The 21,532-nt window shown below is 47.2% G+C and overlaps 2 protein-coding genes across 2 annotated transcripts in view; both read left to right on the forward strand.

The window, feature by feature from the left end:
• The first annotated feature begins 4,071 nt into the window (after positions 1-4,071).
• LOC308178844 (ER degradation-enhancing alpha-mannosidase-like protein 2) lies at positions 4,072-12,389 on the forward strand. Its single transcript, XM_080557985.1, has 11 exons — positions 4,072-4,265; positions 4,396-4,506; positions 4,590-4,629; positions 4,871-4,976; positions 6,043-6,168; positions 6,886-7,097; positions 8,267-8,408; positions 8,741-8,865; positions 9,574-9,718; positions 10,863-10,984; positions 11,751-12,389. Exons 1-11 carry the CDS (start codon positions 4,153-4,155, stop codon positions 12,234-12,236), a joined length of 1,728 nt encoding a protein of 575 aa, XP_080414111.1. The 5' UTR covers positions 4,072-4,152; the 3' UTR covers positions 12,237-12,389.
• A 4,985-nt stretch (positions 12,390-17,374) lies between these two features.
• Positions 17,375-21,532, forward strand: part of TRPC4AP (transient receptor potential cation channel subfamily C member 4 associated protein) — a 35,934-nt gene continuing 31,776 nt past the window's right edge. Inside the window, exon 1 of the mRNA XM_080557983.1 lies at positions 17,375-17,548. Within this exon, the coding sequence (XP_080414109.1) occupies positions 17,396-17,548 (153 nt within the window). The 5' untranslated portion in view covers positions 17,375-17,395. The remainder of the gene's footprint in view (positions 17,549-21,532) is intronic.

Here is a 21,532-nt window from a genome sequence, read left to right on the forward strand (position 1 = left end):
CTTTCCCACCATGCGTGGAGTAAGGCTGAATTTCTACAGTCTCAAGGCCCCTTTTTTTTTTATATCTTTGCTGACCACAGGCAGACCCACGCCTCTCCCTGATGGCCGTGTCATTTGGGAACATGATGAACTGATGTAGAAGGGAAATGCAGTCTGTCCTCTGCTCTGCCTATCTGCATTCTACAGACACCAATCAACTCAACATCTCTAAATCTTCGTGGTAAAAGAATATCAAAGCCACAATCCCTATGGGAAAATCCTAGCACTCAGATCAAGAAAATGAAACCTCATTCGCACAAGTTGGCAGCTTTGGACTTTATCAATGTCATGTAACACAGGTGCCATAAATCCCCACACTAAAAACCAAGACACATTGATGTTAACTCCATTTTATTTTTGCTTTCTCACTTGTCAAAATCCCAACAGTAAGCCAGACTTGCATAAGATATTCAATTCTATATGGAGCCATAGTTCTTTGTGAACACAGTACAAACAGCTCCTGCACGAGCCCGTTTGGAACAGGAGCCCTCACTGCATTAATTCTCTGCTTGCTGCCCACCAACAGCTTCTGCAACTACATGTCAGTTAAGTTAGTTAAGATAGTGAAAAAAGAAGCAAGGATGGGGAGATTTAAAGAAAATGAGCTGAAGCCGAAGCTGCACAGTGGAGTGCTGCAGCATCAGCTCACCTTTTCTCATCTTTTGCTGTCATTTCTAAATGCCGTCTCGGTGGGATGTTCTCTGTTCACCTGCCTGGGAGTGTGGAGCTGCGCAGCACTGTGACACCTTGCCAGTCACAGCTAGAGTTCAGATCCCAGATATTTCTTTTTGAATTTGCAGCATGACTTGATATCACAGTGCCAAGAGGAAGGACAGAAACCTGGCAGCCTGTGAGTTTTCTGTCTTCTGTTTGGCCATATGTCTTCACTCTTTTATTATGTTAGTCAGGTGCTAAACAAATAAAATCAATTCTGAACTTATAAAAAGCAATTGGAAATGTCTAGTCTTTTATAGTGAAATCTCAACTGCAGCAGCCCACAGCACTTGGAGAAAAATCAATCATCGTTTCCATCCCGCTATGCGTGCTACTAAAATTAAGAATTGATGTTTGGTTGCAAAGGAAAATTATTTCAAGAGAACCACCTTAGCAACAGTTTTCAGTGTTCATAGAACTCCTGTTTATGTTTCTTCTCATAACAGACAAACTCCTACCTTCCACCCTGAATTATAAATATTAATGGTTGATCCTGATTTACATATAGTTTCCGTCTTAATGGGCATCAAAATTGCAAGCAGGGCAACAGCTCTACTTACAGTAATAGCAAGTAGTAAACAAGTCGTCATCCTGAAGATGTCATAAACCCTGTGTTAAACGCCCCTATAATTACGCTCTCCCCCACATCCAAATCAAACTTTGTATTATTTTGCCAGTGGCCTTTTCATAAAGACTGAATGCCTGATGAGCTGGAGACATCTGAAGAAGCACTTATCTCTGACGCAGCCTAAATATTTTAACGTGCTATGTCCATTTGAAAGCACCACTCCCCACATCTCCAATTTATGGCATGAAGGCCAATATAACTTGCATGATCTGAGGAAATATGCATACTACATTAATATTCCTCTAGTATATGCTACGGCCGCATCAGAAAGCACCTATTCCTACAAGTAATTTCTGTTCTACCAGCTGTATTTGTGTTTATTTACATGCAGGTGCTTGCCGCAGTGCCAGTTTATTCCAAGCAGAGGGGCCGTGCAGCATCTGCTGCCCAGGCTCTCCAACCCGGCCAGCCCCAGCACAACGCGCTGTTTCTGGAAATGGGAGATGCTCCTTCCCGGCTCGCCACAGCCACTTTTTTCAGCCTCTGTATTGTGGAGCTTGTGGTGTAACAGCACATTCCCCTTGTTCCAGTGGGGCTTGCAGTGAAGCTGCAGCTGTGTCAGGAGACAGAACACCAAGGGTGCATGAGGAGATAGCTCCCTCTGCTTCCCAAATCTGCCCCAGGGTGCGCAGCAGCCAAAAGTACTCTCAGAAAACGAAGGTGATGGGCACTGCACTAAACGGGGCTTTTTCACAGCCAGCTCAGTTTCGATCCAGCTGGTTCTCCCAGCCACTGCCCATCGGTGTCCCTGGAGCAGGGAGAGTCTCATTTGCACCATCCTCTGCTCGTTTTGGTCATGGACACCCCCTAGCCCTCACAGGTTTAGAGACAGAAAGCTCTTTTGTGATTGTCTGCTCAAATCTGTTATAGTTAGGATACAGCTATGCTTTTTCCACGAAAATATTTTCCAAACATTTAGTGTGGTGCATTGACTGATCACCAGGCTTCAGTTAGTGCCCATAATGTGGCACCCATGGAATTTACCTACCCAGTGGCCATGGTGGCAACATGCTCCTGCCTTCCCTGCTCTCCCTTTGAAGCTGGTGGAGACACGCACAGCTCTGTCCTCCTGTTTTTCTTTCAACTCACATGCTGTATCTGTTTGAAAAACAGTCAACTTTTAGAATTCAATAACTGACTTTGATAGAGAAATTACTGTTCCAGTATATGGTAAATGACAGTGGTCTAGAACACTGTTAAATTTAAGTCTGGAAAATGAACTTTAATAAAATGTGCTCCAATAATGTATTGTGACAGCTTTTAGTGAAATCAACTCCAATACTTTGATTCTCCCAGGAAGGCAGTGAGATAGATATACTCCAGCAGCCTTGAGCCATGGAATAAGAAAGCAGACAGCTTTGTGATAAATGGCCCTAGAAACCTAAATTACAGCTGCAGCAAACGAACAATATATCGAAATTACTCCGTGGCTTTTCGTTGCAGCCACCCGGCAGAGCCAAGGGCAGCGTGGCGGTACACGAGTGTGCACTGACACCTAGTGGGATAGCCCCGGGCGAGGAACCAGCCCCACACTGCCCTGGAGCCACCCTGCAGGGAAGGCTGTGCCCCAAGGAATTCGGTGCAGGAAGGCCCCTGGTTCCCACTACCTCACCAGCATTTGCTGTGCAGCACTGCCTCGGGATAAAGAGGTTTTATTTTGCTAAAGAACATCAACAACAGCCCTCTGCCTTGCTAAATGCTAGCATGAGGTGGCAAAGTGTTAGGTTGTGTCCCTTCTCCTGTGAGCAGGCTGGTTTGACTTTGCCTTCTACACGCTGCACCTTTGCCAGCCTAAGGCCTCTCCTCTCGCCTTCCTCCTTACTTCTGTTCTCACTGCCAGGGTCCCACCTCGCTGCCCCCAGCCCTCAGGCACAGAGGGGGGAGAGAGGGAAGGATTTGTTGTGAATCAAAGGCTGACAATGTTGGAGCAGAGAGAGCTCTGCAACCCCGAAGAAGAGTCAAAGGATGTTAAATGTAACCTGTTGGTGCAGCAACAGCACGGTCCTAAACCATGTTAGCTAATCCCACGGGCACTGGGTGACCCACAGCAGCACCCTGAGGTGGAAGGGTGACACGGCCCCATTTTGAGGCATCTGAAGCCCCACACAGCTCACAGAAAACAGGGTTTTAAGCAAGAGGCGGAAGAATCTGGGGGCAGTTTGCCAGGAGGAGGACTGACAGACCACCAACAGCTGCTCTGTAAGATTTTTGCACCACTCCCAGCCTCCTTTCCAGGCAGAAAGAGGGACCAGCAGCACCTCCCCTCAGGGCAGCCATGACCTGTCCCAATGGTAATCACAGAATCCCAGAATGGCCGAGGTGGGAAGGGACCTCTGAAAATCATCTAATCCATCCCCCTTCCAGGCAGGATCACCTAGAGCACACTGCGCAGGATGGCATCCAGGCGGGGTGTGAATATCTCCAGAGAAGGAGACTGCACAGCCTCTCTGGGCAGCCCGTCCCAGTGCTCTGTCACTATCCCAGTAGAGAAGTGCCCCCTCGTATTGAGCCGGAACCTCCTGCTTGTGCCCGTTGCCCCTCGTCCTGTCGCTGGGCACAACTGAAGGCACACCGGCTCCATCCTCTCGCCACCCTTCCCCCCAGATATTGATGTACGCTGACGAGCTCCCCCCTCAGACCACGCGGCCGCCGGCCCCGGGGCGGCGCAGGGCGGCGGTGCCGAGCCGCGGCCGGGCGGAGCCCGCTGAGGCGCTGCCGGCGCAGGCGCTGCCCGCTCAGCCCGGCTCGGCTCGGCCCGGCTCGGCCCGGCCATGTCGCTGCTGCGGGGCCTCGGCTCCCTGCTGTGCCTCTGCGCCCTGCGGCTCCCGGCGCCGCCGGCGGGACCCGGTGCGGCCGCCCGGGGGCTGGACGTGGCTTCGTACCGGTGAGCGCGGGGCCGGGCGGCGGGCTGGGGGCGGGCGGCGGGGTAGGGGTAGGGGTAGGGGTAGGGGGGTGCGAGCAGGCTGAGCCGAGCCGAGCCGTGCCGATCCGAGCCGTGCTGTGCCGTGCCGCAGGGAGCGGGTGCGCGCCATGTTCTACCACGCCTACGAGCACTACCTGGAGAGCGCCTTCCCCTACGACGAGCTGCGGCCGCTGACCTGCGACGGGCAGGACACCTGGGGCAGGTAGGGGCCGCCGGGCTGGGCCGGGCTGGGCCCGGGGGGGCCGCCGCTGGGCCTCGCCTCAGCTCGGCCCTCTCCCCGCACAGCTTCTCCCTCACGCTGATCGATGCCCTGGACACGCTGCTGGTGAGTAGGAGCCGGCCCCGGCGGGCAGGAGGCCGGAGCTCGCTGCCCCGACACCTCCTTGCTCTGGTGTGAGGGCCTGCAGCGCTTCGGGATGGGGGGAAGCTGCTCGTGCGGTGTCAAGTGAAGATAACTCTTGCACAAAACCCTGAAACGAATCTAACGTTAGCCCCTAGCGTTAAATTCCACCGTTGTTTTCCTTGCTTTGGACGCTGAGCCTTGTTCTCTTGTGGCCCCGCTGCAGATTCTGGGAAACGTTTCGGAGTTCCAGAGAGTCGTCACCGTGCTGCAGGAAGGGCTGGATTTTGACATCGATGTCAATGCGTCCGTCTTCGAAACTAACATTCGAGGTGAGGTGTGGTTGTCCGTCGTGGGTGTGCTGCTTTACCTGTCTGTACAACTCTCGGGATTGTAGGCAGGGGTAACGCAAGGTAGCGGTCCGAGGGAGTTTGTAATGCTGTGTAATAGAGCATGTAAATGCACAGAAAAACACTAAACAAGTGTCACTTCCTTTTTGTCTTTGTCCTGCACCTTTCTGCTTCCTGCCTCAGTATAAACGGATGCAGATGTGGCGCTTTCAGTATTCTGGTGCCAAGCTTTAAGCTTTGGAACATATGTATCTTTCTGCTGAAATGGTACGAATTTAATACTTTATTTTCTTTACATGCTGTTTTGAATCAGAGATTATTAATTTATTGCTTTAGCTCTGTAAAAATGAAAGTTGTCTTTTTTTTTATTCTCCTTGAAAATCACAAAGACCTTTGCCTGCAGCAGGGAGGAATCTTGTACCCTATTGAGCACCTCACTGCTTTTGCACCATGCAACTCCAAAACACAGGCAGCGAACACAACAGTTACGCTTTTTTGTTTCTCCTTTCGGCTACTACTGAAACCGTTTTTGCAGCGCTGTAATTTCTCTCTTCCTGCTTGTTATGCAACAGCAAGCAAGGCTGTAAAAAGAATTAAAAACTCCCTGCCTCTGTCAATCACACTAAAATTCTTGACTGACCTAGGCATTTTCCGATAAGGAATTAGGAAGGAATGCTGTATTACATTACAGAAACATGGTATTAAGCTGTCTGGAAGAAGTGAAACACAGTTCCTCTCTTAGAGGTTCATGGTCAGTATACTTTTAGCTTGTTTTGATTGTCTGCAGAACAGTGCAGGTGTAGGAGGGCAAATAGGGTCTGATGTGCATATTTTAATAGAAGTAATATATCTGGGTACCTACTGCAAACAGGCAGGAAGAAACAAATGCCTCTTCTTCTGTGGCATATTGAATTATGCCATTAAAAATAAGCCATCTCACTTTTCTTCTCCATGAACATTGTCCCTGCATCACAATAAAATAAATCTGGTTTTGGATTTTGTTCCCCTCCCAAAGTGTTCTTTAATGGGCTTCTTGCTTGTCTTCCAGTGGTGGGTGGTCTCCTCTCTGCTCATCTGCTGTCGAAGAAGGCTGGCATTGAAGTGGAAGTGGGATGGCCGTGCTCTGGACCTCTCCTACGGATGGCAGAGGAAGCAGCTCGCAAACTCCTGCCAGGTGAGAACTTGTCTGTTTTGTGCTGCTGTGTTGTAGCTCCTGAGGTAACTGGTGCGTCTGAGGAAGATGGCACTGCCTGATGCATAAACTCACACAACAGTCCCATGTTCCCTGAGCTCAAAGAATGTTCAGCGTGTGGGAAAGCATCGTGTAAGCATGTAACACGAGTTGTCTGCGTGCGTGCCAAGTGTTGTATGTGCTTAACACATCAATTTGTTAAATGCTCATTGGGGGGAAATATATTTTATTTACATGATAAATAAGGGCTTTGAAATAACAGCTTGTAAAGACAAGACTGTCCCTCTGTGGGCTGCTGCTAGGATGTGTGCTCTGATAGCATGACACCATTTCCATGTCTGTTGTGAGCCCTGGGCTACCCCTGAGTAATTACGAGCTCAGTGTTTTTATGCTGTTGACCAGCCTGTGCAGTTGTCTGTTTAATTGACTGCTCTGCTTGTGCTGGAAAAAAAGTAGGGCTGCAGTCACCTGCGCTGGGCAGGGGGGAAGAGATGGAAGATATCAGTAGCTTCCCAGGATTGCGTGTGTAGTTTGAGAAACCCCCTCCTCTGTCCCCTGCAGGATCACGCTGGACTTCTCATTTGCAGTTGCTGCAATTGCCCCATTTGTTACCACTGTAGGTGCAGGGGAATGCGAGGCACGGGTACCTGACAGCTTGTCAGGTGTAACAGTGGATGTGAACTGTAAACTTTGTTTCAGCTTTTCAGACTCCCACTGGGATGCCATATGGAACAGTGAACTTGCTGCACGGAGTAAACCCTGGGGAGACCCCAGTTACCTGCACTGCTGGGATTGGTACGTTTATAGTGGAATTTGCCACTTTAAGCCACCTTACTGGTGACCCGGTGTTTGAGGATGTTGCCAGGAAGGCTCTGAAGGCACTGTGGAAAAATCGCTCTGATATTGGACTGGTGAGTGAGGAAACAGACTCTGAACTTACAGGCTACTTTTTGTAAAGTTTTGAGGGATGCAGTTCCAAGTGTAAAAAGTACAAAGAGAGGAGACAGCACTATGTTTGTTTATCTAGTTCTAATAGCTGGGCTGAAAGTTGTGTGTTTGACATTGTTCTGGAGCACCTGCAGCACGCACATCTCTGCTTTAGCGGTACAAACCAACATCATGCCATTCTGTTCCATAACAGATGTGGCTGGGAGACAAATGTCTTGTACTGGGCAGTGCAGTTTTGTAACAGCAGCCGTACAGGATTAAATATAAGGTCTGTCTAATGCCTGCGTGACAGTGGCCTACGGAAGAAAATAAGAGCATAGCAAGTGTACCAGAATATTTCAGGCCTCTGCAGCTTTGGTGCTTGAGGGATATCCAGAGCTGGAAGTGTCAGCTCTGTGTTCACTGTCTTTCGATCAGTCTTCCATCAGTTGATGCACCTACCTGCTTTTAGAACTTATATGAGCTAAGGCGTTGCATATGTGAGGTGAACAGATGTATTCATGTGCTATATAAAGAAGTGTTTCCTTCTGATTGCTTTGGGATCTGTTTATTTTTTGCCCCTGATTTTTTTTTTTTACTGAAAAGAAAATAAATTTTTGTTGTTTTGTGAGGTTTTTTCCATCTATGCAAGGCAAGTAGCAATCGTGTGGTGAATTCTTCATCAGCTGGGCCTCTTTCCAGGCTGAAGAGTCCCAGGTGTGAAGGATCTATTTAAATATTAACATGGCAGCTGTCTCATGCCTCTGACAACCTTGGCATCCTTTTCTTTATCTGTACCTCATTCTTCTCTGTGCTTTTGTAATGTGGGAATGGGTACAGACGCATCATGTTGAAAGAGTGGATTTTTACAGTAGCATAATGGCATTTTGTTTTGGCCAGTGCAGTGTTTACAATGGAAGCGTAAAATCCCAGAGTGACTGTTTTCTATGGTTTGTACTTCTGTGGTACTGATGAAGATGTCTTGTACTAAAGAAAATGCTCATTGATATGGTTATTCTGAGTCTGTTCCCCTGAAAAAGGTCAGGGGCTTCTTGTGTGGTGGTGGTATGGGAATTTTTTTTAATTATCGTTTAGATGACAAGCTTTATTTTAACTTTAACTCCCTCTTCCCTTCTCTCTGCACTTTTTCCAGGTTGGTAACCACATCGATGTGGTAACTGCCAAATGGGTGGCCCAAGATGCTGGTATTGGGGCAGGAGTGGACTCCTACTTTGAATACCTTGTTAAAGGAGCCATTCTCCTGCAGGACGAGGAGCTGATGTCCATGTTCCTAGGTGAGCAGAGTTTTTTCTGTGTGAGGGGTCCCAGTAATGCCTCCTCGACTGCACCTGTAAAAGTTTCTTCTTCTCCCACTGTGTGGGACAGTGGGAGAATAAGAAAACTTGAATAGGTTCCATTAAGGACTGTTCCCAAAGTCTTTGTTTTAAGGGTTTGGAATGATCTGTGGTAACAGAATTATCACAGCACACATCCTGAGAAGGAAGAAAGTGTGAGACATTCATTTGACATGGCTCAAGTGAAACAGGGGCTTCTCTCATGCTTAAAAGATTATTTTTTTTTTTGGATTACCTACCCATCTATGCGGTTTTTTTTTTCATTTTAATAGAATATAACAAAGCCATCAAAAATTACACGAAGTTTGATGACTGGTACCTCTGGGTTCAGATGTACAAAGGAACAGTGTCCATGCCTGTTTTTCAGTCCCTGGAGGCTTACTGGCCAGGCCTACAGGTAAGAGCTGTCATACCAGGAGGCATGTAGTGATTTTGTTCATCTGTCTTAGGTCAACCTTTAAAATAAAAATTAGGAATACTGTGCTAGTTTAAAAGTTTGTTCCGATCTCTGATGAAATCTGCAGTATTCTTGAGTCTGTAAAAGAGCAAATGTTGACTCCATCTATGGTCTACTTAAAAAAAAAAAAAAAAGTTGTCATAACGTGACAAGAGAGCAGTTTTGTTGTAGCAAGCTCTACTGATAATGGTCTCATAATGCAGATGGGAACCTAAAGGAAAAATGGAGCTCTTTTACCACCGCAACGTACATACTTTCTTTTTGTGAATGCTTTCCATCAAAATACACTTAGAGGTTTGCTTTCCCATCGGTGCTTGTGTTTGGTCTGGGACTTGGTTATCCCCACTGAAGCAGAGTGGATGTTGTGACTGACTAAGAAACTTAGACTGAAGAAACCGAGCTTTCCGTAAACTAAAAATCAAGGCGACTTCATGTTATCTCAGGTGTACAGAATGTGATCCAACAGAAAAGCAGCATGTAACTCCTCTTTGGTACTAGCTATTACTAAGGCATCATGCCTAAACACTAATCATACCATTCAGACTTCCTGAACAACCCATTTCACCACCCCTTGCTTTGACTATGGCAGTGTTATTGAATAAATTCTTATGTTGTTTCTTCTTCACCCTGATGTTCCTCCTCCTCCAGAGCCTAATAGGGGACGTAGATAATGCCATGCGGACCTTCCTCAACTATTACACTGTTTGGAAGCAGTTTGGTGGGCTGCCTGAGTTCTACAACATTCCCCAGGGCTATACAGTGGACAAGAGAGAAGGATATCCACTCAGGCCAGGTAAGCAGAAACGAAATAAAAAGGAACGTAGAGTTCTGCTTTTGCTCTGATGGTGAGGTCAGACGTTAATGATAACTGCCCTCCAAAAGCTCCTCCCCAGTTTTGCTTTGGCTTAGTTCCTGCATGTGTTTTACCAATGATTTCCATGGTCAAAGCGAAGTATCTTGGTTCCTATCATTCACAAAGGCACGGTTACCTATTAAAGGAAGCAAACACTAGTGTTACTATATAAAGGGGTCTTGTTAATGAGTTGTGTTCACAATGTAGGATTTGGCAAGTTTATGTTAGATTTTCTGGTAATGGGATGTTTTTAAAGTCATGTGAAATGTTACCGTGACTGTATCCTTTAGATTTAGGAAGTGAAAGTGAGTATGAGTAGACCACTGTAGTTCTTCTGAGTTCCTGAAATAAACTAATTCCAGTTACACTAGTAGAGTTCAATATGTAATTGGATTAATGTTGTCTGTGATACTGCAGTGAAATTATCCTTTTCCTGTTGTGCTTTTTTTTTCTGACAAAAGTTTCACACCTGATTATAGGCCAATAAAGCTTTGTAATGTGTGTAAATTGATTTTGTTTCTCTCTTTGAGTGTTAAGATGAAATGCACATTAGACACTTCCAGCAAAAATACTCACTAGTGTTAACAGCGTCCAAAAGAAATCATAAAGAAAACAGTGTATGTGTCACCTACATAGAGTATTTCCATATTGCTTGTTTTCATGGTGTTTTAGATACCCCTGTTTCAGAAGCTTAAGACACTGTTTAAAGATTATATTTGAGAGTTTGAGTTTTATATTTGTTATCCTTTCTAGAAGTATCTTTGTTTGCCAATTTCAACAACTGAATTCTCTCAGTTGCTCTGAGTTTCTCTGTTGCTCCTCTTCCCCTTCTTGAATGTGGGAGGGAGCATTATTCAGTCTTACCTGAGCTGATGAAACATTGTTAGAGTGATTTTCTTTGTAGCACATCCTCCGTAAAAGCTTGTGTTCTTTGAACCAGAGGAAAAGCAAGGCAAACCAGGCTACTTACCTGATTTTATTAAAATAGTATTGTTAAATGAATTCAAGGAGCATTTTTTCTTCACCATATGCATGGTTGATAATATATATGCTTGCAACTGGTTTTGGTTTTTGTTTTTTTCAGAGCTAATTGAGAGTGCAATGTATCTGTACCGTGCTACACGAGATCCCACGCTCTTAGAACTGGGAAGAGATGCAGTGGAGTCAATAGAGAAAATCAGCAAGGTGGACTGTGGATTTGCAACTGTAAGTGTGGCTGCTAAGTGTCAGCTTTTAGGTAGAAAGGCTTCTCATGAATGATGGTTTACCATTGAGTTAAATGATCACTTTGGCTGCAGTGTGGCTTCTTTTTTTCAAAGAAATCTTGTTTTCCTCTGAAGCTGTTTGGGTAATTACTGGTCATGTTTCTGGGAGTTAACTTCTCCTACAGCCTGAAAAGTGGGCCAAAATCTACACTTGACTGTCACACCAGCGCATTAAAACATGAGAAAGCATCAGAATCTTCTCTACTCTCCTGTATCTTGGTAGATACGAGGTGTCCCAGATTGGCAGGAAGGCTCATGTGCTCTGTAGAAATGCAGGGATTCTCTACCTGCCAGTTGTGTGATTCTGCTTTCCCGTTATACCTTGAAAATCTGATCAAGCGCAAGACATCTGCAGTAAGGGATTTCTTTAAAATCTGTTAATAAAAGATTTCAAACATGCTATCAAGCTCCCTTTTACCAAAAAAAAAAAAAAGCTTATTAATATTGGGAAGGCCTTGTGATTTGGGAAGTAGGTAAAGCCTTCTCCTGACTTAGTCTAGTGACTAGGTACTGAAAATTATGCTAATTCAAAACGTAGGAAAAATTGTTGATGTACTTGCATACAATCACTTGAAATATGGAGTGAATTGATACCACACTGTGTTGTTTGACTTAAGTAAATTGCAAGCTGATCTTACTCTTTCCCTAAAGTTCATAATTTCTTGAATTTGATATAACTGTAACCCACTGGTTCTCTTTTCCTATAGATCAAAGACTTGAGAGATCACAGACTGGATAATCGTATGGAATCCTTCTTTTTGGCTGAAACAGTGAAGTATTTGTATCTGCTGTTTGACCCAGACAACTTCATTCACAACGATGGCTCGGTCTTTGATGTGGTGATCACACCATATGGGGAATGCGTCTTGAATGCTGGAGGGTACATCTTCAACACCGAAGCTCATCCCATCGACCCTGCTGCACTGCATTGCTGTAGGAAGCGGAAAGAAGAGCAGTGGGAGGTGGAAGACTTGATGCGGGAATTTTACTCGCTTAAGAAAAACAAGAAATTTACTTTAAAGCGAGCGTCTGAACATGGTGAAGGGGAAAGTACAAAAGATGCCACAGATGCCTCTTCAGGTGGAGAGAAAAGAACCTCTAAGAAGAGCTCACACTCCCTCTTGAGTTGCCCCAGTCAGTCTTTTAACTCTAAGCTTGCAGTACTGGGACAGGTCTTCCTAGACAACACCTGATCCTATTTTTATTGTCAGTTTAAATTATTGAACTTGATTCAGACTCTGGGAATATATTTTTATAGTTTCATAATGGAAAAAGTTGTACCTCACACTGAATTGTATGAAGTGAAGCAGCTTCCCATTAAATTCTGCTGCTGTTGGTTTGTAAAATGTGATTCAGACATCAGCTGTTAATGATGTAAAGTTGCTAGCCTCAATCCGACTGGTTGCCTGAATAACAAACACGTGTTCAGAAAGAAAGCCTCTCCAGGGTTGAGAGGTGCTGTGTTTAATTCATGGTGAGTTTGAAGTTTTACAGACTTATGCAGAGTTCACAGCTTACCCTGCCCCATAAAAGTGAGCCTAGGTGGCTCCCGGTTGTTAGGGAAGAAGCACAGGATTACTAGCTCTAGTTTTAATTCTGAGACTACAGGTCTCCTCTGTGATATGTTCTACTTTTATCATTGCCCTCTTTGTGAATATGTGGTTAGCCTGTGAGACCCGTGATTAGTCAGGAAAACCTTGTGATTCATGAGGTGAAGGCTCAGATTTGTAGATCCGGCATGTCTGCTGAGCACGAAGGGTGGCGTGGTGAGAGGAAGGGACGTGTGACAAAGGAAACTGCTGGGTTCCTCCATATGTAGCATCAGCGTGGATCAGTGCTGCCCCCCTGAAACAGTAAACATCCAGGTAATGCATCTGCAAACCGAGCTGGAGCATGAACTAGCACAGGCTGATTTACCCTGTGGCGGAGCTTGCTCTCTTCTTACAGAACCTGATGGGCTTTTTCTATGAAGTTTCCCTATTTCCTTCCTCTTTTAAACTTCCCTTTGGGGGCTCACTCACATAACTCCACATCAGCCACCTCAGTCAATGAAGTAAGCCTCAGAGCATGCCTGCTGAGCTGTGTGTAGCACCTGTGAGAGTAAAATGGAAGGAGACTTGATTCAAACTGAAATGCAGCTTGCCCTTGATGCAGGAGACAGCTGAACACAAGTTCAGGAGCTGCTCCCTGCAAGAGGAAGTGAGAGAGCTGTTTTTGGTAATTCCTGTAATGGAAACCAAGCTGCATTTCCATCACTGCTGGAACAGGTGAAAAGCATGAAAACTTCTGGCATTCAGCTGACTTGGCAAACCGAAACTATTGTTCGTGTCTGCTTTCAACAGGTGCATGCAATGATGAGAGAGCAAACTCAGTAGTGTTGTGAAGAGGTTTTTCTTCTTTAAAGAGAATTAAAAAGGGGCAGAAAAATGATGGTCTTTCTCCACGCCTGCTGGATGGCAAGCAGCCCGGAGCAAGCACAGAGAAGCCAGAATCTGGCAGAGAAGCTCCAAGCTGGCAGTTTGAAGAGAATGTATGGATAGCTAGTAAGAGGGTATCTGGTGGCCTTACAGAAGCTTTTGCATAGATTAGTACTTAGACAACCAGGAAAGTCCTGTGCCTCCCTGTGTGCAAGCCACTGCTGCCTCACTGCTGTATGCGTTACAGCTGTTTCTTGTGCGTCTTTAAAATGCACCCCTGGCAGCCCAGGAATGTTTGGTTTTGCATCTAACACTGTTTTTTTTTCCTCCTCTGTGTTGTCTATTACAATGCCGTCAGTCTGACATGGCTCTGTGAGGTGTGTTGTAGCCTCTTATCCTGTACCTAGCCCACTCAGATTAGTAAATCCATCTGGCCAGTGAAATACTGAAATGGAACTGAGCCAGGGCCCAGTCTTTGCTGGTGCGGCAGGATTACTGCTTTGAGGAGCTACTCTTGTTGTCTCTAGCAGCACTGGTGCTATAAAGTTAGATAAAACCTGAACTCCTACACCGAGGATGGAAATCCTGTTGCAGTTATGAGTAAACTACAGTAAGAGGCATTTCCATCTGCGGACAGACAGAAGATGTATTGGATGCATTGGTAACTTCTACAGTCCCTTCTAGTTGTGTGCTTTTCAGCCGATAGGACAGCTGTCCTAGAAATACTGCATGCAAGTGTTGCAGGCAGGTACTGAGAGTGGAGCACCCTAAAACATTGTTAGACAAAGATAGAGCTTTGCTTGTGGCTCCTCATTGTAACCACAAGGTTATATTTTTTTTCTTTTCCAGCTGTTCGTATCTCTCACTATTCACTGCCCAGCTTGTAGAACAACAAAATACAGGTGTTCAACAGCTTCACTCAGTGCTCAGTCCTGATTCTCAGCATTGCCCCACCCTGAGGAACATGAAGGACTTACATGATAGGCTGCAGATTACCAACGCAGTAGATGTGTGGTAACAGTGGAATTTCGGTACCCTCACCTAAGAGGCTCCATGGCAGAAGCAGGGGCTAATAGCCTTAGGAGGTAAGATCTTTCCTCAGCACAGCTGCAGCTGAAAGAATTAATCTGTCCATAGATGTTGTTCTACTGTGAGAAATTAGGTCTTGATTAGCGTTACAGGACAGATGAGTTAGAATAATACAACCTCAATTTTGGCATGCTCCAGTTTGGAGTGACTACCATCTTAGTAAAACTTTATTTAACAAAAAGTTCTCTGATGTGGTTTCGTAGGATCCTCAGTAAACCTTTTCTTTAACTGGAAAACTGACTTGGCCTAGCTGCTGGAAGGCAGGCAGCGTGCTCAAACCTTGCTGACGTGCAAGTTGTACTATTTCGTAGGCAGGGTGATGAAGGACAGATGTTTGGAAATCCCTCCCTAAGGGATGGCAGGATGAAATGGCTGGTGTCTCACTGTCCCACTAGAGGTCAGATTCCATTCCCTGTATGCGTAGCTTGAGAGGTTCTGCGCTTAGTGAGAGCCGGAATCAGAAATAATATCACAAGACAGTTAAAAAAAGAAGAAAGATGCAGCTTGTAGTGTCCTGCTGCCTTTCCTTCCAGGAGCCTTATGATGAAGGACATCTGTGAGAAGAGATGGCAGGTCTGTTTTGGCATATTCCAGCTGGAGGGAGAGCTCCAGTCAAGCAATATGGTGCGCACTTGGTCACGTTAGCAGAACGTGGAGGAGTTTTGTCAGGAATCCAAAATGAGATGTGCATGAAACACAGATGGGTAGTGGCAATTCTGGATGGCTTCCAAGTGAGGCAGGTCAGAACTCAGAAGGTCCCACCTACAGTGCATACTCTTGGCAGCTGTTGAAAGCTGGAAGGAAACTGCAGATTTGGTTGAGCTGTGAAAGACAGCACAGACACCAAATTTAGCATTTGTTATTGATGTTGCCCTTGTAATTGTCTTATTATTCTTCTCCACTGTAGGCAGCCTGCAAAGCTTAAGACCAGATTTTTCAAGGTATTTTGAAAGGAATTGTTTGGATTTGGAGGGGCTAAGGATGTGGCAGGATTGATGAAAGGTCAGAGAAGCATCTTGTGAAAGACTATTTTAGTGGAGCTAACGAAGGAGAAGATGGAGGAAAATGAGTCAGACCTTCGCATGGATTCCTGGCAAATGGCAAAAACATACGTTCGTTTAAAAAAAAAAGGAAGGGGGAAGGGATGTAGGGGAAGCAGTAAGAAAGTGGACTGAGAGCTGCATTTTTTATCTATGAAGCAGCGGGAGTTAAGTAGTAGGTGAAAAGATGATTGTGCTTGCATTTCTTCAAATGCAGTGCTCAGTGGTTTTCTGTGAACAGCAATTCATGTAAAGAGCAAGTCATCCATTAGCAGATCGTGCATTTTACCTATAAGTGTGATCAACAGCAGGCCCATGGGTTACTCATGTTGGTGACTAGTGAGGTAAGATGTGATGCTGTAAAACTATAAAATACCTCACCTGGATCTCACACCACTGGTCAGACAATGCTGTTAAGCAATATATTAATCCCTGGTGTCTTTACTTTCTATTGTTCTTTGTACACCAAGGGCAAGTTAAAATGGAACATTGCAATCCTTGCTGTCTCACAAGAGCCCCATCTGCGCTGCTTTGCTGGGCAGGAGACAGTAGTAAAAGTCTAGGAGAGACCGAAGGAAGCAAAGGAGGAGGGCAGCTGCCAGTGATCTTGGGGACTGTAATAAAGAGCCGCTGTCTGTAGGTGAGTCAAGAACATGCTTTCAAGTCTGCCTTTGCAAAGTGCTGTGACCTCTGGCTTGTTTTTGCTTGCTTTGTTAACCCTCAAGTATTTCATAGAATGATAGAATGGGACCTCAAAGACCATGTAGTTCCAACCCCCTGCCATCGGCAGGAATGCCACCCACTAGATCTGGTTTGCCAGGGCCCCATCCAGTCTGGTCTTGAACACCCCCAGGGACGGGGCACCCACAGCCTCTCTGGGCAGCCTGTGCCAGGGCCTCACCGCCCTCAGAGTAAAGAACCTCTTCCTAACACCCAATCTAAATCTCCCCTCTTTCAGTTTAAAACCATTCCCCCTCGTCCTATTGTTATCTACACAAGTAAAGAGTCCCTCTCCATCCCTTTATCTTGCACCTGGTTAGCAGCATGTGCGAATCCAACTTTTTCCCTTTTCTTCCAGGGGCAGAGCAGCTTTGTCGCGAAGGCCTGTCTTACAGTCTGGGCTCTTCCACTTGCCATATTGTACTTGAGTCAAGAAGCTCCTGGGGTGATGCACTGTGGATTTCCGTTCTGTGTCTGAATTGCTCCCCTCAGCTAGCAGTAGGGAAGCATGTGGGTATTTTAATGGAAATAACCATGTTATTGTAACACGGCCAGGCTGTTTCTGATATTACTTTCTTCATAGGGACTGTTCTCCATGTGCTTATGTAAGAAGGATATTAGATTGTTAGAAAGAAATGTATCAAAACAGGACCCTCGTAAGTTTTAGTTAGGTTTCTTTTTGTAGGGTTGCAGCTGAAGTAACAGCTTTACAGGGTGTGGAGCGGCTGTGGTGAAAAAGGTGCGATTCCCCCATCCTGACTGCTCTGGGGGCCGTGCGGAAGGGAGGAGAGCTGACAAGCAGCCCGCACGATGCGAGCCAGGGAAGGCCTTGGCTGAGCAGACGAGGTTATCTGCGGCTGGGTTTCCCTGCTGTTACTTAGGGCCAGCTTCCCCGGTGCTTGCCACGGTTTCCCCGCGGCTCCAGCCCGGCGGGCCGGGACTACATTTCCCAGCACCCCCCGCGGCGCCGCCCCTTCCCCCTCCGGCGGCCCGCGCGGGGGCGCTGCGGAGCGTGCCTCGCGCCGCTGGGTCCGCGGCGGGGGGAGGGGGCGCTTCCTGTTTGTCTCGGCCGAGCGGGGCAGCGCCATGGCGGCGGCGGCGGCAGCGGGGGGCGGCCCGGGGCCCGGCGGCGGCGGCGGCGGGGGGGGAGGGAGCCGCCGAGGAGCGCCCACCACCAACATCCTGGCGCAACTCCGCCGCGGGCAGCTCAGCGGCCGCGGCCTCACGAGGGGGGCGCAGGTACCGGGAGGGGGAGGCCCGGTGTGGAGGGCGGGCGGGCGGGCGGGGGGAGGTCCGGCGGGGCCTGGCGGAGCTCGGGGTGCGGGGTCCGGCGGCGCTCTGGCGGTACGAAGGGGGGGGCGGGGGGCTTGGTGGGCCTCCCCCGTGGCTACCGGGCACCCCCCGAGGCTACCGCCCCCACCCCCGAGGCAGCGGCTGCAGAGCGGCCTCCCCCGGCCCCCCCCCGTGGCGGCCCCGACCCGGTGAACGAGGGGCGGCCCCGCAGCCCCCCCCCACCGGGCCGTGAGGGAGGCCCCTCGCTGCCCGTCCGGGCCGTGAGGCGGTGGGGCCGGGAGAGCCGTGCCCTGCTCTACCGGAGCCGTTTGTGGCCCGGTTGGCACCGGGGGTGGGGGGCAGCTCGTCCCGCAAACCGAGCCGAGCGCACCGGGAAAACGCGAGCCGTGTGTGCGGGCCGAGGGGAGCCTCCTGAGGGAGGGCTCCGCAGCGGCCGAGGGTTCGTGCTGGTGGTTTTCCACGAAGCCGTTCCAGGGCTGTTGGAAATCGTCATCTTTCCCAGCTGATGCTGTTGGGAAATACCGAGGAGTGAAATCAGCTCGGCTTCTAGCATAGGTCGCTTTTTGAAGAAGCTGCCGGTGGGTACTGGCCTCGGCTCTTCTTATGAGGAACAGCTGGCACTTATTTTAAAGATTGAACGTGAAACCGGTGCAAAGAATTGGAACCTGGAGCATGGGATAAAGAATTTACGTTTTGGTGGTGATTCATTGAGCTAAAGTATTATAAAAGGGTTGAAATTTAATTTAAAAAAAAGGTTTTATTTATGTAGTTTTCATTAGTACAGACAGCTGAGTATTTTCCTTGATTAATGAGGACTCTGAGCAATTTCTACAAGAAGACTCGCTCACCTAAATAAGCGCCCGTACCCATAGGTGAGGTAGGTAAAAGAGCAGGGGGTGATTTTTAACTGCTCTTTTTGCCCCGGTTGTACCACTCACTCAGATACTGCTTTGGTAAATACTTAAGGAAAAGCAAATCATCTGCTTGAATTTGACCCCGTAACTCTCAGTTTTTTAGGAAGCTCTTTCTGTGGGATTGTCTTAGGAATGTATTTTGCAGGGCAGGCTGACGCAGCGGCATGTTGTCTCACTACCGTGCCTGCCCACCTCTGTGGGCTCGCTTGCTCGCTCCCATAGCGATTTAAGTCAAATAAACCCATAACAATGTCGTGTGCCAGCGTAACGCGTTGGGCCGCTGCGTTCGCTCCAGGCTTTGTTTTGTTCGGGAAGCACAGTGGTGCTGGGTTTTAATTCGGGGCTTTTGTGAATTGTTCGAAACAACTGCTGAAGCAAACGGCAGGGCTTTCACAGAAATCAAGGAAACTTCTGCCCGCTCTGCCCTCCTTCTCATAAGGCCTTGGTTTGGGGCGGATTTTGTTGCTTTCTTGGTTTGCTTTGTAAATTTCAGTGTCGCTATGCTGTACTGAGAGAAGCTTGGACACCTTGGGCTCCCAGTGCTTCGTAAGTGCTGTAGGAATGCATTTTTAAATCACTGAGGGGAAAAAAATCAACTCCTTGAACGATTTTCAACTTTCTAAATTGTCTCTGTCCCGTTACCTTGAAGCAGTTTTTTGTTTGTAGAAGGTCTAAATATAAAGCACTTTGACGTAACTTTTAAAGAAGTACGAGGCAGGTTGGGGTACTTTCTTCTTTGAAGTTTTATTTTTATCAAGATGTTAACAGTTTTCCTTCTGTTGACTCCTCAGTAGAAGCGTGGAGCCCTTGCTTAAGTTTCTCAGCTCATTTGTTCCTGAAAAGCATGAGAGCAGATCAAGTTTCCATGCTGCCGTGTTGGGGTCTCCAAGAACAAGTCAGGAGAATGTCCTTCCAGTTTGTCGTACTGTTCTTTGTAGGGAAGTTCTGAGTCACAAGCTGCACGAACTGCACCCCTGGCATCCTGTGAGGAGGAGAAACTCTTCAAAATCTTCGGAGAGATTGGGAAACACCAGTCTGTGTCGTGGCGCTGCCATCCGAGTCCTGTTCTCCCACCATACTGTCACTATTTTAGCATCTGGTCTTTGAGAGGCAATTAGTACTCTTCTGTAGGCAACAGTACTGATTGTTTTCTAGTGAAGCTCGGAGTACTAACTTCAGGTGATCTCAAAATCAATTTTTTGAGGGAAGTGGGGGCTTACCCTCGACACAGTAAGGATAGTTCTCGACAGGCCTGTATCGGAACATTCATTGGTCTGATCTTAGAAGGGCACAAAAATAGTTTGGACAACAACAGCCACCTGAACGTCTGGCAGTTTTGAAGCCAGCTAAACCTCTAAAATCTGCATCTTTGTCATGTGTTCCTGCTGTGCTCACCTACCCGAAGTCACGGCTTTCTTGTCGGTTGGTCTGTCAGCGTTAGGGCTAAGAAGGCTGATGGATAAAACAGGTTTTAGTGGACGTTGCCATTATCTGTTCGTATATCCATTTTAGCCGTATTGCTAGCATCAGCGGCTGCCCTGGATGTAAGCATCAATCACTGGTATCAGATTGTGTAACCTTGTGCTGAGCGCAGAGCAAGTGAAAGAGGCTTTTCAGATACCGGTAAACTAGGAGTGGGCCAACTTCCCAGAAGTGACACGCATTTTCTAATAAGGAAAAACACTGCTTGCGAGCTGGCTGGCCTGGCACAGCTGTGCTGCGCGCACTGGCACTGTAAGACGTGGTGGGGTTTATGCCGCTGTTCTGTGAAGGCAAAGGAACGTTTTGGTTCACCTGGTCGAGCTCAAAGCAGGACTTCATCCCTGTGGCAAGAGGGCACAAACTTCATCTGCTGCAAGCCGACTGCGAAAAGCACGTATGTGACATGAAACCAGGAGATGTTTAGGTGCAGCTATGTGAATCCCTGTGGAGAAGTAGTATAATGACGGATTAGCCAGAGATTTGCTGGCAAATTAGCATGCTTCTGGTGCAGCCCCAGGAGCAGGTCGCCAGCGCTGGTCTCTCAGGATTGCCAAGGCTTAGCTGAAACAGTCAGAATGGAAAAAGAGTCCATTTTTCCAGCTGTATTTCATGATCTGCTATTCCTAGGAGTAGATGCTTCCCTTAGCAGCGTAGTCCCTAACCACTCTGAAAGATCTCTCTGTGAAAGGAAAACATTTTCCGCCTCATCGTTCAGATTTCCAAGTCCTACCACCATAAAGTATCAGTTGTATGGAGTAGTTTCTCTCCAAGTCCGAGAAAATATTTAGTTTTCTAATCAATTTTTGTTTCTTCCTGACAACAACAACAGCAAACATTCACGTGAATATAATCCACTTTAGTAGCTCTAATTGTATGGGTCTTAGCAGGCTTATGGCTCTTGAGGAGAGGACAGCTAGCTGGTATTGAAATCCTGGACACGCTTTTTATGTAACGGGGACAGGAGCTCTGTCTTACACTGGAAATGTTCAAAAGTGCTAGTGTTAGACTTTGGTAATGTTATTTTGATTGACTGAAGACTAGTGGGAAGAGAACTGTTGCAGATGCGATAGTTCCTTGCTTTGGTGTTTTTGTAGCTATCCTTAAGATTTTTATTTTTTTTTAAAAAGCAGCTTTGGAAGCTCTAAGAAAAGAGTGATCACCGAAAAGTTAATATAATTTTACATACTCGTTGATTTATTTTTCTCTGAGCGTAAGATCGTCAGAACAACACCAGCAGCCTAGCCAGGAAATTTTGCAGTGGTTCTGAAGAACTGCTGCTGCTGGTCTGCTCCGGAGCTGCTCTGCTCGCAGGGCTGTGGCTCTCTGGGATTCGCAGACCTGTTCTGTCTCGGTAGGCCAGCTCTTCCTGCAGTGCCAGCGAGTGGCACACGTCTTGGGGGTTGCAGGGATGCTTACACCTGGCTAGCAGCTGCAACAGGGCTTGTACTGGGGCACAGTGCCACCGGGTTCATCCCCTGCTTTTGGGGTGGCCGGAGAAAGGCCTTTAGAGAAGCGGTGGTGATGGGAAGCTTGA

Source organism: Anser brachyrhynchus (assembly GCF_964034855.1).
Source record: "Anser brachyrhynchus genome assembly, chromosome: 16".
NCBI classification, from domain to species: Eukaryota; Metazoa; Chordata; class Aves; order Anseriformes; family Anatidae; genus Anser; species Anser brachyrhynchus.

Bases quoted from the DNA above. Each gene is read 5' to 3' on its own strand.
- LOC308178844 (XM_080557985.1), top strand. From the start codon at position 4,153: ATGTCGCTGCTGCGGGGCCTCGGCTCCCTGCTGTGCCTCTGCGCCCTG. The intron at 4,266-4,395 runs GTGAGCGCGGGG...GCCGTGCCGCAG, and splicing joins CTGGACGTGGCTTCGTACCG to GGAGCGGGTGCGCGCCATGT. The intron at 9,719-10,862 runs GTAAGCAGAAAC...TGTTTTTTTCAG, and splicing joins AGGATATCCACTCAGGCCAG to AGCTAATTGAGAGTGCAATG.